General features: G+C 36.8%; 1 protein-coding gene across 14 annotated transcripts in view; it reads left to right on the forward strand.

Moving 5' to 3' along the window:
- EYA4 (EYA transcriptional coactivator and phosphatase 4) overlaps positions 1 to 16,336 on the forward strand; it is a 161,105-nt gene that overhangs the window by 77,606 nt on the left and 67,163 nt on the right. For 13 of the 14 annotated variants that reach the window (XM_068938365.1, XM_068938360.1, XM_009688851.2 and 10 more), the window contains one exon: positions 4,540 to 4,589. In XM_068938365.1, coding sequence (XP_068794466.1) covers positions 4,540 to 4,589 — 50 coding nt within the window. Of the gene's footprint in view, positions 1 to 4,399; positions 4,460 to 4,539; positions 4,590 to 16,336 lie in introns of those variants that run through there. The other variant, XM_068938358.1, reaches the window with a different exon arrangement.

Genomic DNA, 16,336 nt, shown 5'->3' on the forward strand with positions numbered 1-16,336 from the left:
ACATCAGAAGCAAGGATATGCCAGAATTGATATGACCCGTGGAAATCCAGCCTCATATGCGTTATGGTGCAGCTTTTATTCCATGACATACTAGGCTTTCCAGGGGAAGTCTTCTTTATTCAGTGAATCTGTAGTTACTTAGATTTTCTTTTTATCATCTTCCTCATTCTATATTTGTTAAACATGAAGCATCCGAACTCGATACTGACTGTAAAATCATTCTTTGTCATTTAGATATTTCTCTGCTTCAGTAATCGTAGTACTTCAGTGCATAACAAATGCATCTCTTTTTCACAGTACCCTCATAATACTGGATACTTTCCAATACTGAGTTTTCACATTTGAAAAGTGAAGAACCAAGGCAGAGATTAAGGCAGAAATTGTATAAAGGTTGACATTTTTTGCCCAATTTGAGGCAAATTGGACCTTCATTTTTCTGTATAAACCTAACATTCATACACCATCTTGTAAGTTCAAAATACAGCTTCTGAGCTTGGATCTTTAATTAGATCTGCAGTGCAGATGAGGTAGCAGAAGTAGGATGTTACTCTGTGCAGACTGGTCGCTAAAGGCACTAAAGGTTTTCTAGTGCGTTTCAAAGGTATTTGATGAATGGTCAAACTCGCGTTCATGGCGTCAGTCTCAGAAAGGAGAGCAAGCTGTGCTATTCTGTCCTGTCCCAGCCAGTCCCAGTTCTCCTCCACTGTCCACATCCCACCCCTATGTCTGCCACTTTTTTTTTCTGTGTGGCTTCTGCCCTCCTCTCGTTTTGCCCCCTTGAGACCTCTCTCTTGTTCTCTACTTTGTTCCCTCTCCCTGTTGATATTTTTCCTGTGTTCCTCCCTCTCCTTGTATTCGAGTCAACGGGATTTTTCTTTTTCACTGTGCTGCCTGGGTATCTGCAGGGTGGGAGAGTGCACTGCTGAAGCCAAGGACAGTTTCTCCAGTGCTGGTCCCTCTCCTCATGTGACAGGGGCTCCTAGCAGTCAGAAGTAATCACAGGGAAAGTCTTACTTAGCTCCTGTATCCTTGAGATGACCTCCAACATCCCGTGTACTAGTGCAAATAGAGTCTTCAAAATTTCAGCAGCCAGACTCTAAGAAGACTCTAATGATGCTGTGAAAACAGAGATTTTTTTTCAGAAGCTCATAAACTTGAACAAATTTGGCAGCATTTCAGAGATGGTGATTCCTAGGTGCCAGTATCCCTTGTACTCCCCTCTTTCAGTTTTGGGATACTGCACCAAAATTTGGAGACACTGAAGTCTTTCGGCAGCATAGTGCATGATTTTTAAAATATGGACAAACAGTATGTTTTCTTCTAAATTTACAGCTTTTTCTTCTAGATTTACAGCTGAAACGTTTCAAACTTTTTGTAGTAGGCAGCCAAGGTAGGAGATTTCAGCCCAATTTTACCAAGTTCATAAACACCTGAAACTGATATCTTACCACTGCAGTGAATGATTCTCAGCATATCTGTAACTAAAATGGTGAGAAAACCTATGCACACAGACAAAAAAAAGCAGAGTGGCAGGGAAGAAAGTTTTTTTTAGCATTAAATACATGAGAATGTAAATAGATGTGGTGTTAGGAAGTGCTGTTTATTTCAAAAACAGCAAATCAGATAAGCTGAAAACACAGAAAATTATATTTAGTCTTTGATAGTATGTTTTCACAGTGATCTTCAGTTCACCCTCAAGGGTGGCACAATTTTATATATAACAAAATATATTTTGCTATTGCAGTAGCCCTAAAGAGAAACCGTGTTCATACTGTATGGCCACTTCAAAGAAAATCTCTTGCCTGTTTCTCCTTTAAGAAATAACATTTTTATTTACTCATTTTTTTCTCTCAAAGAGTGACCTTAAATTTACATAGTGAAGTTTACATTCAGTCTCAGAGGCAAAGACAGTGTGCTTATACTGTATGTTTCCTCACAGAATAATCATAGCCAAACTGCACGATCTACGTACGTATCAAGTTCAAAACCTGAAATATTCTTATTTTTTTAAGTACTTTGTTTTCATTTCAATAGTTTGAATATGGAATACTCCCTTCTTTTTTTGTCAGAGTTTGCTCCACCTCTCAAAATGTGAGCATATAAGACAGTCTTTTGATACAGTTGGACCATGGTTTTTCTGCCACTCCCTTTGAAGGTATAGCAGAATTTTATGATTTTTAATGTTCATCACAAAGGAAATGCATAATCTTTCAGTCATTTCAATTTCTTTGTTATGTTGGTCAGAGCAAAATACAACAGCAGTGTTAGCAGAAGTGGGTCAACTCACAGGTGAGTATCCCACTATTGCAGAACTGAGAGAAGAAACACCTCTCTCATCCCTGCCCAGGAAAATCAGGGCTGTTAATCTATTGTGTATATTAAAAGCGCTCAAATGGCATTACCTTTGGGCTTCTGTGGTAACTGCCTACCAAAGGACCTGCCATCACTTTGCAAAGTCAGGGTGGCAGGGTGTGCTGAGGGACTGTCAGACTCTCCCGGAAGGGGTGGAAGTCAGTGATCGACCTTTCCTGACCTAGAGAGTGAGATCTGAGCCTCAGTCCAAATATGAGAGACAGTGCTACCGATGAGAACCACACAAAAGACAAAGGAATTGGGAAAGAATGTATAAGTGCCAGCAAATTTTAAAATAAAGAGATTGCAAAAATGACGTGGAAACAAATATAAGTTAAAGGGGCAAAGATTAAGAAGTTTTACAGAGAATTCCTACTGAATAAATTAATTAGATGCATTTATATTTTTAATTAGATATTCATTTTATATGCAAAATGAAAAATTACTTTTCCTGCCAAGTCACTATAACTTTCTGTTGAGACAATCTGCTTCTGAAAATACAGACTTCCTCTCAAGGAAAATAGAGTGTTTTAATTTCAGTTTCTTAGAGTGATATTGAATTTGTGTTTTGAACAATTGCCTGATAATGTTGACATTCAGTGTGCTAATTTGAGTGTATTTTGTTCTTGTTTGTATGTTAACACAAACTTTGGGCATTTTCTGGGTTCTTATTTCTTGATCTTGTACTTATATTTCAAATTTCTTATTGTATTTCAGATCTATTGTTACTTCAATAAAATTACAGTGAACAGAAAACTATAGCAATGATGTTTGTGTCCGAGTGCGTATGAAATAGTGACCATGAGTTTCACATTGTTGTGAGCCTTCATTGTCTCTAATGCTGAGCCATTGCACCATCCCATATCTCTGCAGTATCCTGCAACTATAAACTCCATGGTAAAGCATAGTGTGCACAGTGAAGAAAATATATCCAGGAGGCTGAAAATTAGTGGGGCTTAAACAGATATTTTGGTAGGCTGAAAAAACTAGTAAAAACTAAGCAAAATAAAAAACTTGGAAGAAGATACTTCTTCTTGTGTTGAGGGGATTTTTTTTTTTGGGGGGGGGGGGGCATTCCAGTTGACACCTGCTACGGTAATAAAGACAGTATTAACTTATCATCATTAGGGAATTTTGTTGCTTCTGAAAATTAATTTGTATGTAAAACCATATATGGAACTGTAATTATTTTTTTCAGTACCTAGAATTCAAATGCAGAGTAGAAATCACTGTCTCTAGAACCATGCTTGTACTTATACATCTTTAAATGATGTTGCACTTCGTGTAATCAAGGCATTTAGGGAAAATACTTAGCATTAGTCTTCTTCTGCTGGAGTCAGTGAGTATTTTTCATAAAAATGGAGTTTGAAAACTCCATCACAGCCCTGGATTCTGCATTAACCCACAGGTCAGCAAAATGTTTGTCTCCCTGCAGAAAGTACACAAAACTTAGATTACCAGAAGGTAGAAGTAAGTTTTTGTAGGAGATACTGAAGATCCCAAGGAGACAGCTACTCTGCAAGAGAAGTTTTCTGTTTTTGTTTGGAAGTGATGGATTTATTCACCTTTAAGGGGCTAACAGCAGTGTATTGCAAAGATTAATATAAAGGTTGAAATGCACTTCTTGTAATTATATCTTTTAAGTATGTGTGAAAGTGGTATATGTAATATTTGAAGTTCATTGATGCATTAGGAAAATACATTTAACATACAGTTATCAGATTCAGAAAATGAAAACTAATGTAGCAGTTGTTTAGCTAACATTGCACTTTGCCCCAGAATCTGGTGTTTATTATTGTGAGCTTTAGCAGGAAACAGAAGCAGTATCAATTGGGAAAACATTTCTTTACTGAACTGAGAACAGTATGGCTTTCTAGTTTCTAAGTGGGGAACCTGGTTCTTTGGTTTCTTTGTTCCTAGTTAGACTACTCCCAAGCTATTTTAGTTGAACGTTTTACATACTAATGGAGCCTAGGGAAGTGCAGCTGGCAGCTGTTCATGGGATAATAATGAAACACACTGTTTAGTATTGCATACTGCTGCTGTAAAACGCGGGAAGTATTTTATAGAGATCATGGTGAGCAGAGCTGTATCCACTTTAAGCGATGTAAGTGCGTGAACTGTGAGTGAGGAAGTTGTGTTTTGTGTTTTCAAATGAGACTAACTGGCAATCGTTTGCTTTTGCAGGTAAAGAAAACGTGTACAGAATCAGATGTTTCAGAGCCCCAGAATTCGAGGTACAGTAACTAAAGACAAATGCTTCATGAGCACCGTGATGTGGAAGCGTATAGAGCAATGTTGCAGATACATAGCATTAGCATGTGAGAGAATTGCTTTGCAAAGAATGAAAGACTAGATTAATTTTAGCTTTTTCACTCGGGAAAGTTTTTTTTGTTTTGTTTTTGTGTTATTTCTCCTCAGTTGAAGGTGGGGGGTAGCATGTAGGCTGGCAAGAGTTTAAATGGTACCATAATGCTCATTTGTCATCCTCAATTTAAAAGAAAATCCTATTAAATAGTGTACGGAAATCTGTGTAGTATAATTTCAATCTTTTCTTTTAGCCCTTCTCTGCATGCCTGAGTCTTGGAGTTTTACTGATTTGCTTTTATTGTGGGCAGTTCAGTCTTTATTTGGGTAAATATTCCTTACCAAACCTTTTTTGTTTTCACTTACAAAAACATGCCTGTGTGTTCATAGGTTAGGAAGATGCCATATATTGCTCAGAAATAAACTTTTCAAATACTAATTTTTCTAATTTCATGCACACATGGAAAAAACTGGCTTTAACTTCCATCTTTTGCATATGTGTGTATGGGTGTATATATGCTTTTGAGCAGGTGAAGTAGTAATTATTTTAGATGTCCCATCAAGCATTCATCTTCTTGTTTAATAATAAACTGTTGAGCCCTAGTGCATGATTTTATTTAAATTTGATGGATAGCAGTGCTTTTTCTCAGTCTTTGCCTTGCTTCTGTGTCCAAGAAGTAGGTTTTGGTTTCACAACAACTCAAAAGCTTTACTAGTGAGGGGAGAGACACAAAACAAACCTAAAGTTACACCAGCATTCTAAATAAAACTCAGAAAAGCTAAGTAATTCAAGGTTTGCCCCCAAATCTCATTCTTATCTATGTCTTTGTGTCACTGTTGCAGCAGGATCCTCTGAGAGTTCGGAGTCACCTGTAATATCTGAGGCCAATATAACATCTGTGGCTTGAGCTATGCTGTGCACCGTTTGTATTTCCTTGATTTGCATATCATGTTCCTTTTCAACACTTCCTTGCCTTTCATTCAGTTTGATAATAACATATTGAAAGGAAAACAGCATTCAGTTGTCCAAACATGCTTCCAGTGAAGTCAGTAGAGCTTTTACTTTGCACTTCAGTGGAAATGTATTTTGTTTTCGTCATTTAATAACTTTTACATGAAAATTTTATCTGCTGTCTCTCTGCTTTGGATTAAAATTTATTTATTATAAAGGTCTCGTTCTTTCCAAGTACTTTGATGGAATGAACGACCTCAACTCAGCAAAACGTTGGTGCGTGTGCACAGTTTTAAGTGTCTTGTCCTAATGAGACTACTATATCTTCAATTTTAAAAAATTGTAAGTAAGTCCATGGACTTAGCTTCATCAGACTGTGATATTGCAACAAAATCACAGGACCCAGGATCTGATACACTGTCATTATCTTCGAACATTAGGAAATTTCTTAGGAACTGTAGTTAAATTCTTTGTATGAAGTCTGAGGAACAGGATTTTTTTTCTCCTAAGTTCAAAAGGAAGCTGACATTGCAAATAGTCAATTTGAATAATAAATCTGTTACAGTTTCATTTTTTTTAAAAGTGCATTTTCAAACAAAAATGCCTTTTATTTTGAGCCCCAAAGCCTATGTTTCAGAATATATCAGATACAATTGAAATTATTGTTCCTGGCCTGAGTGTGTGTAATGTTGTGTATACAGCCTGAAGCAAGCCTTTTCTATCAGATGTTGATTCGTGATGCGACTTTGGTCTTACAGTGGAATCTCTGACAGACCTTTGACTAGAGCGGCGCTAGAGGGCACCGCATAGCACATTAACCTTTAAAGCCTGGAGCAAGGTAATTCTTCTCTAAACAAGTCTTAAGTGAAAACATTGCACATAAAATGAAACATCAGCATAAAAATGAATGCTGGAGACACACTGCCTTACAGAATAGCTCCTGGCTTGGGACCTAAGGCCAATATCATTCATTTATTTAGCTAGCTTTATAGTGTGTTGGTTTTGGATTTGAAACTATTACAATAAATGCAGATGGAAAGTGTTTTTACAGTAGGGAAGTAATTAAATTGGGTGTGGGAACTTTGTCAGAAGAATTCTTGGAGTGACATGTGTGTATCAGCAGATTCTTTGTCTTGCTTGGCCTTGGTTTGTCTTTTAGAAAAAAACATTCAAGCTACAGATGTGACTAGTAAAATTTTGTTGAAGAGAATTTACTAACCTATGCAGCATATCAAAAAAATTCTTTCCAGAAGTATCCAGCTATATAGGCAATAAAATTCAACCGTCACAGGCAGTTATTTATACAAAATGGTTGTTATCTTGACAGATAGGTAAACTGCACACATGCAGAAGAAACTGTAGTTAAAGAGTTTAAGTTATAGTGAATACACAAGTTATAAACATAAAAGAAAACATGCATGAGTCTTTAATGTATCTGTTGCAAATTTTGACTCACAAGTGGCTTAGTCTCCAGAATTCTGTCAGAATTTCTTGAGAATTATTTTGCTACATCCTTATGAAGTGGTTGTAAATACTTCCCTTTGTCCCAATCTGTTTAGATATTTATAGTATACTTATCATGGTGGTATTGTGGCTATATGAATCTTATGGCATTGTTTTTGTCGTGAACTTGTAATACAAATCACATTTGCCTTTCAAGTCTCGATAGCTGTCCAGCAGTGCAAAATGCTCATGGCTTTCTGTAGCTGTTCTGTAAGACAGAGGCAGCAAACGGTTGGGACATGCCAACAGCCATACTACACTATAGGTGTAGTATGCATGGGTGACAACTCCAGTGCAGTGACGCTTTATCCAATTCACTGGAGAGTAATTAGGAAGAGCAGTTCCTAGGCTCAGAGGCTATAGAAGTACATTGCTCTTAATTTTCTTACATTGTGTGGGACTGATCCCAAGTACACTGAACAGTCCCAACATTAAATTTAGATGTCATATAAGTTAGCACTGTAGTGCAATGTATGAGAGTTAACTTGTTTGCAGTTATGAACCAGCTGCATTTTTATACAGATAATCAGATAAAGCGATTTTAGTTCTAATACATATATAAAAAGCTTGAATAGCTTTTTTTGCCTTAAAACATATAGACTGCTGTTTCTTTATGTAGATGCATATTTTATTGACCATACTGAATGCCTGTTACAGCCTCATATCCCAATATATTGTTACAAAAATGAGTAAAACATCAGAGTATTTGAGATTCTGAAGTTTGAAGGTAGAAGGATAAATATCTGAGTCCCAGAGTCCACAGTCAGCTGCAGCATGTTCTTTTTGGCTGCACAGCCGAGGGCAGCATCATTTTTTGTGACAATCGACTGCTTGAGGGGTCTTCTACCCCAGATCTTCCTGTCCTCACCAGCTGCTTGCTGGATATCTAGTTTGCAGGGTTATAAAATAAAACAGGGAGGAGAGAGAGGAAGTCCCTAAAAGTGGAGGATGAGCAGAGACATCTGCCGATTCCTCAAAGTCCATAGATTATAGGAGCAACATCTATGCTTTTTTATCCTCTTTAGATGATAGAAGAGTCTGCAGAAAAAGGACCTTCTTTCTCTCTTTAAACCATGAACTTTAAATTATGAGAATGGTATCTGTAGGGAAAAAGAAAAACTTCTAGAATCTGAGAATTAATTTTGTAGCCTAGGGATGAAAGTTAGCTGACATTATTTTTTTTTTACAAAATTCTAAAAACAAAAGAAAAGGAAAAGAAACTAATCTTAAGAAAATCTTCCCTTTAAAAACTTTTGTCGGATGCTGTCAGAACAGTGTAGTCAGAGGCATTTTAGCTATTATATGAGTACGAACCAGACAAAGCTAGTTCCTGTGCATTTCTGAAATACAAACTCACTGGTGGTGGCCACTGGCAAATAGTAAATCATATACATAGAGGTACAGTTACGAGGTAAACAAGCTGTCCAGAAAAAACCACAGAGGTTTTATTTAGATGCTTAAAAATGGTCTCCGATATTTCAATTTAATATGGGTGTCAGTGAAGCTTTCTGCATAGATTGTAGCTGTTGATCAGATGATTTCCTCTCTGTTCTCCCACATCCAAATTTCTTAAAAGTGCACCACATTATAAGAAATGTATGTAGAAAACACAAAGTTCTGTGTCCACTTCTTCATCTTAAAAGTCTGTTTTAAATCTCTTGTAAGAGAAATGGGCCTTTTCGTTTTGTCACTCGTCTCATATTGATACCCACCCATATTTTTTTTCTGTTGGGATATAATGCACATATACATACAGTCCAGAGACAATTACTATCATTAATACATTAGCAGGTAAGTAGGTGATGGTATGGAATAACAGTGAGAGCTACCACGCTTTTTGCATTCTTTTCTTTAGGGTGAAGTTTGTTTCCTCTGCAACTCGGAGACGGTATTATGAATATAGGACTCACTACTCAATACTGAGCCTGAGCTACATTAACACTGCATGAGTGCATTAGCTAACAGTGTTCCCATGGGCGTGACTGTATTTAACACAAATTAAAAAGGAAAATAATGTGCATCTTCTGCACCGCATTCTAAAGAATCAAATAATCCAAAGTGTGTAGTTCTCAGCAGTTCTGACTGTGTAAGAAACGCTTGAGATTTCGCTTTCACTGACGAACTCGCTCAACAAGAACTTCACAGTCTCAGCCCAGCATTGTGGAGATGGTTGATTCTTTCAGGAAGGTCTTTGACTCTATTTCAGTACCTTGTAATTGTTCATATTTACCAGATCAAATGTTGCAACTCCTCAGTCCAAATCCAAGCCTTACAGGTCACCTGGCAGATTCTGTGATGAAGCTTTAGTGTGGTAATCCCATGATCCTTTGAACACACTTGACCCTATACTTAACAGTTGAGAGGAGAGTGGGACCAGATATACCTTCCCATTCACTTGCTCTTCAACAGTGAAGAGAAGCTTTATGATTGGTCTGCCAAGTAAGTAAAGCCAGCAACAGCTATGGAAATTGATGTTTCAACCAGTATAATCGAAAAGATAAATAGTATCGTTCAGTAAAAATGGACAAGCGCAGACTATTAAGTTTCAGATATGTTGTTTAGCCAAATACATTTGCTCACTTTCTCCTCATCCACATCTTAAAAATTTGTTAGTAGATAAGGATTTGTTTTCTGTGAACTACATGTAGCTCATCTAAGCTAGCAGGTAATTTAAATGTTCTTCTGAGTCAGGAATTCTGTAGCTTTACTCTTCTTCACTGAAGAACGTGTAGATCATGGTGACATGGTAAATGGGCTTCATTTGAGGAAATGAGATTTTGACAAGACTCTTATCTAATTTAGACTCCTGTGGCGTGATTCATCTCACCCTAAAGTAAATGTGTAAGGTTGACACGTGTGGGATGCCATTAAGCTGATCTCCTTCTCTCTATTGACTATAATGATATCTTACGATATTCCTCTTCTCCTAGGTATCCATGCAGAGTCCACCTGCAGTTAAGTAAATTTATTACAAGAAGACTAGCTGGAGACATAAGCACAGGCAGTGAAAGCACTTGTTTTGATTTTATAGATTGTCTCCTTGTACTCCACAATTGTTCAGTTTCAAAGGGAATACATGCAAAAATAAAATTATACTTTAGCCAGGAAAAAGCACTGTGACTAGCTGCTAGAATTTCTTGGGTTTGGGGTGAACCATAAAGAGAAACAGGTGTATCACCACAAATTTTCGACAAAAAGAATAAAGAAAATTGAAATGGAAAGGTTGGCACAAGTAATTGTGAGAAATGGAAGAAAGAATTCAGTCAACAGGAGGCATTGTATAAGTCTGTCAGAATATAGCGTTCACGACAGTGAGGCCACTGCAGTTGTAAACACTTCACCTAAGAGAAATATTTGGCACGATCAAGCCCAGACTTCTCAGTGAAGACAGTGACTGGCAAAAAAAGTATCACAATTTTCCAATTTTAAAATAACTACATTGTGGAATAAGATTTCTCCTAAAAGACTACATTCTGGGACATGCAAACTTAGCCTGCAGTCAAGAGACTGCTTTATAGAAATCTGTTACTTATTAAAGGTTTGATTCAAGTATTTAGTCTGCATGCCACTTACACAGCTTAAGTCAATCAAAATAATACAGTTACTGAGGTGACTATGCAGATACATGTAATGGAATTACATGTCCATGACAATTACACCACGGTTGCAACAAAAAAATATGTTGTCTTGCTGTATATGCTGTTGTTTTCAGGCAAGCGTAAGTCTTTGCTATTTTTGGCACAGTCTGTGGGGTATCTTTCTGCCTGCTCTACTCTGATATTCTAGTAAGTTAACTTCAGAGCCTCAGCCTGCTGATTACCCAGGGGCCTGACCTACAGCCTGTTGAAGCTGGTCACTGTCTGTCCAGTGGTTTTTATAGGCTTTGGATCAAGCCTACAAAGAGTTCTAAAAATATATAAGATATGTTTACATAAATTACAATAATCTATTTAGAGTGCAAACACATAGTAACTGATGACATCATAGAGAAGTATTTGAATGGGTTATGTTAACAGATCCCTGTGGCTTTAACAATAAAATTAATGTATTTTTTTTAATGTTTGAGGTCTGTTATAAATTGCTGGTTTTTGTTAAAAAGTCATGCATAAAATATTTTCACTCTTACTAATAATTTCTGTTTGTGATCCTAAGCCAGATAAAGTCAGTGTTAAGACTTGCATTAACCTGAATCAGTTGTGGATCAGACTTTGGAAAGAGTGTAAGAAACAAGAAAAGTCGACTTCTGAATACTTTTTGGAAATTTATATATCACATTATTTTAAAAAATTTAAGCTAAACAAAATTTTTAAACAGAGGTGTTAGTAGAAGTAACTGGGAGATTTCATAGTTACCCTTAAATGCAAATACATAATCTCTTTGTCTAACCCCCTACACTATGAAAAATAAGAGCTTTCCAGTGTGGACTTGTGGTACGGGAGTAGAAGAACCAATCCATGACTAATAATTTTAAACTAATTTAAAATAGAAAAATCTCATGCATCTGGAAATAAGATGGAAGAGAAACACTGAAAACAACTTGCCTGTAATAATAACTTTCACCTGGGAATGGCAACCTATAAGCAAAAGTGTAAAAAGACAGTTCAGCATGAATGTTGCAATTAAAAAGAAGAGAATCTTGACAGCACACTGAAATAACTGATGTAATGCATTTACAGTAATCATTTCAAAACAACTTATTAGCAGTACAGGTATAGCAACACCCAGTGCAGTTCTTCCACTGGAATCTCATGTCCCTTTTATACATCGGTGCTTGTTGCACAGCATAACTTGAGCAACTATGGCAAATATTTACATGGAAGACAAGTGATACCAGTATATGTTTCACTGCTTTTCATATTGGATAAACAGGTGACGTAACGTTACATACATGTTGAGAGCAGCAGTTAAACGCAGTTCGAAGTCTATTTTCAAGGCTAGTGTCCTTCTCCACCATTCGCTTTCTCTAGCTTGAGCTGCAGATGTAGGGAGGGAGCAGGACCTAAGCAATCAAGGTGCCTTAGCATGCTCTCGGCTGTTACTCATCTAGTTTGGACTGATCAGATACCAGTGCACGTTGAGTGGGCTAATGTCCTCTCCACCTGCATATGACACAGCTTGCTTCTCTCTAATCATAGCATGCCCAACGTTCAGCCTAAGCTGCAGCAAGCTGTATAGATAAATAGTTTTTTTAGTTCACTTTTAAATCCATTCTTCACCTTGCGCTATTGACTAGCCAGCATTCCTTTGCTTACTAGCAAGTATTCTTGGATTACCAGCAGTCCCAAGATGTTAGTCTGGGAATCACTGGCCTGACTGAAATTAATATGTCTGTAAAGTGAGTATATTGCTACCTTGCAAAACAAGGTGTGTGAGGTCCCATTGATTGGCCTTCAAAAGCATTTACTCACAGATTGAGCATTTGTTATAGATCTTTTACACTTTCTTTTCCTTCTCTCCTACCCCCCTGCAGCATTTTGAGCAGTTTATACCAAATCTGTTGATTTGCTAAGTCAAAGTATTTTTTGATATACAAAGTCTTCATGAATTTCAAAGATTTTGAAAAGGAATACATCTATTTTAGTGTTAAATAATGTGGTCTTAGTCGTTTAATAATTTGGAACTTTCAGGGATTTCTTGGGATAGGATAAATGCTATTTTTGAATGAAAGAAGATAACCTGAGGTTATACCTGCAAGAGTTTTTATTTAGTGCAAGAATTTCAGAGACTTTTATCTTAAAATTGAACTGGATATTGAGCCATAAAATGACAGTGTCCGTTCTTCAAGTGCAGCACATATAATCAGAATGAGAATGAGCTCTATTCCTTTCTTTCTCCTTCAATCTTTTTTTTACTCTGTCATATCACATTACTGCAATACACAGGAGAACTCCATTCGAGCTTCTTTAATCCTCTTAGATAATCCAAATATATTTCATCATTAGTGAGCCTAAAGGGTAAAGGTATTCATTTCAACCTATTTTGATCCAGTTGAATAGATTCCTAGAAAAATGTGAATACTAGAAAAATGGCCATTTAGATCCAAATCCTATCTTCTGAGTTTGGTACAGGTTTCCATTTAAATAAATCACTTTTTTTTCATCAGATATTTTTAAGTGTAAATTTTTGCTTAGGTATTTCACAACCTGTTTAGACACATTTTAAATACCATCAGTCAGTCTCCGCACTCTATTAATATTTAATGAACAGCAAGAAGTTAATATTCTTTGCTAGTTTTTAGCAAGCCAGAAATCACCTGTTCACCATCCTGCGAAATCCTGATCAGTCATTAGAGGAAAAAAAAAGCATAGGAAAGAAAAAAGAGTGGAGCAAACTGAAAAAATCAATATAAGAAGAGACCATATGGAAATAAAATGAATTGAAAGTTTACTTTTTGTTTTCTGACGTCTGCATCTTGCACATGTGACATACATATGCATTAAAATTATTTTTCTTTTAATATTTCAGATTTGATTTCGTTTATTTATTTTAAAATAGCCTTAGTGGTGAGTGGATTCTGTGCTTCAGTTCTCTTCCTGCACAGCTTAATCTGAATAGCAGTCATCATTGTCCTCCACTGGGAGCAGAAGTCAGAGGATCCAGATGACAAGTAGGGAAAGAGACTCCTCCATAAGCAGCATCTGGTTATTTGGCAGATTTGTCAAGCACTTCTGCTAATGGGTTTGGATTTGCCCAGGGGTCTTTTATGTGGTTACATTGCAGATGGTCGGTCTGTTCCATCTTCTCCTCTTGAATGCTTTTATTTAAAAAAAAAAGCAACTTTCATCTTATCCTTAGAATTTACACACTCCTTTGCAACTGATAAGATTCTTTATGAGTCTCGTAAGATCCCTGTGCATGCTCCATTCTGTTAGAAATTTCAAAGCTTTCCATACATCCAAATGTGTATCTTGAGTTTTGTTGGCAATTTTGGACTTAGTTCTCTGATTTAGCTGCCAACTGATATAATTTAGTGTGATCTGAGTCTGTATTATTGTCAGATTGTCAGATTTCTTTGGGAAGTACTTTATGTCATTTTTAGAGCAGAGGTGTCTTTACCTCCCCTTGAAGCTTGAAATATACTTGCCTTCCACTAGCCTTCCACCTTTGAAAACCTAAGTTCAAATCTGGATTTGGTTATATGTGAAAATGAGTATGATGGTCTTAATCTAATTTATAGGGGATTCTTGTCTACCATTTAGGAGAGGCCCAGGACTGAAGCAGCCAGTCTGTGGGAGGGAATGTTTGGCAGATCTATCAAAAAAGGCCTACATAATGCCCAAATAAATAAAGCAACTCCGTGGACAGACTTCTTTGCAGAATTATGTGGTCAGAGCACAGAAGAGGGCAGAGAAGGAGCGCTTTTTTTTTTTTTGTGTGAATTTTATTTTAGTTCTGTTTAAATTTATAGCTGAATTTCTGTCACTTTAACTTTTAAGGTGTGTCTATTTTATTTGCTTTTCAGTGTAGAAATAGTTTGTAGGTGACTAGATGTAAGATCATGTTTTATTCCTGTATTATTTCAGACTTTGATCTTCTAATTGTGTGGATTAAATTAAATAGAAAAAATGTGCTCTTATATAATTCTACTTTTTGAGACTTTCTCAAAATAATACTTGAGAAACATTCATCCCCCTTAGAGTTTCATTATTATACCGTATTTCACAATTTTAGAGTTTACTGAGAAACAAAAATAATTTAACTATAAAAAGCAATCAAATTATTATTAGCATCTCTTACGCTAGTGCCTTGTATCTCTAATCACGTCCTTACCCACTGGAGAGTCTATGCTAAATACAAAAAAGTTACACCGTCTTTGCCCCAGGAAGTCTGCAATATAGATGTGCATGAAACTACAAGCCAAGAACACTGTAGAGTTTGTTTCATCCTATCTGAAGACTTTGATAGATGTGGGTATTTAATGATTTTTAAAGGCTAGACGGTATGTCGGTAGTCATGCCAAGGTCAAACTATTTGGTATGAGTTAGGCTTATAACAGATGTACAGTATAAGGGGCAGTCAAAACCTTTTACAGTTTTCATCAAAACACGTGCGTTTTCAGTCCTGCAAGCAAGGCTATTCCATACAGCGGGTGAGGAATGGCTGGAGCCGTTGCTGTCTTTGCCCATCTCCCTTGTCTCTGAGTAGACATACTCATTCCCCACCGCAGCCCATGTACCAGTCTGCAGCTTGGGTTGAAATTGGAGGTGTTACGATTTTGCAGCTGGTACCTGCTCCTTCTTAAGGCTTAGGGGGATAGTTGGGAAGGGATTGTGCCCTAGAGTCCTCAGCTACGCAATTTTATTGATTCTTAGAAAAATCACCTACTTCACCCCCAGTTAAAAAGGTACATAAAAACTGTACGTTCTTTAAGTCTCAAGTTATAAAATGACTTGGGGAAATCAAACAGCCAAGCAAAATGAAATCTAATCATTCAGTATCAATTGTAAAGGGCAGCCAGCGTGAGTACGTTTATCAGGACATCAATATCCCTCTTTGCGAGGGATAGTAGAAATTATTTTGAATGTAATTAGTTATTAAAACTAAGTGCAGTAATCTCCCTGTTCTTTCAGGTCTGCAGGTAATATGGTCTCCTGGACGAAACAAAAAAGGATGTGTGCAATGCATCTAATATACATTGCCACCCAGAAAAGTTATGCTCAGCTACACCTTACTACTTAACAGGAATGATTAGACTGTGAGGCAGTTACAGTATCAGGCAGTCAGAAAGTTGCATTTATATATTTTATTTTTTAAACCTAGAACATTGTTGTGACTGCGATTGGAGAATAGAAATAATTGCTTTTGACACAAACTGTTCTAGGGCCAAATATAATGTGCTCCACATGAGGTAAACTATAGAATTTTTTGTCTTGGGAGCCAAGGTTCAGATCTGGTTTAACTTTTAAGGGGAACTTCACTGTAAAGTGTGAGACATATTAATGTTTCCCATGTTAAGCCTTCTTGCCAGTAATTACCTGTATTTTATATTTACCAAAAAAAAAAAAAAAGAAGATTCAGAATGTTTGCATTAAAATACGAAGTTCAAACACAGTATGAAAACTACATCTATTTGGCAGCCCTCCCATTCTGCCCAGTCCAGGCTCATAGATCATCCTTCCTGGAGATGGATAAAGTTCTTGCAGGCCCCTGTACAGGTGGCTAAAGAAATTAGGCATGCTCATTCTAGTGGTCATAGTATGATCATTAGGTATGATAACTGTA

Source organism: Struthio camelus, chromosome 3 (assembly GCF_040807025.1).
Source record: "Struthio camelus isolate bStrCam1 chromosome 3, bStrCam1.hap1, whole genome shotgun sequence".
In the NCBI taxonomy this organism is placed as follows: Eukaryota; Metazoa; Chordata; class Aves; order Struthioniformes; family Struthionidae; genus Struthio; species Struthio camelus.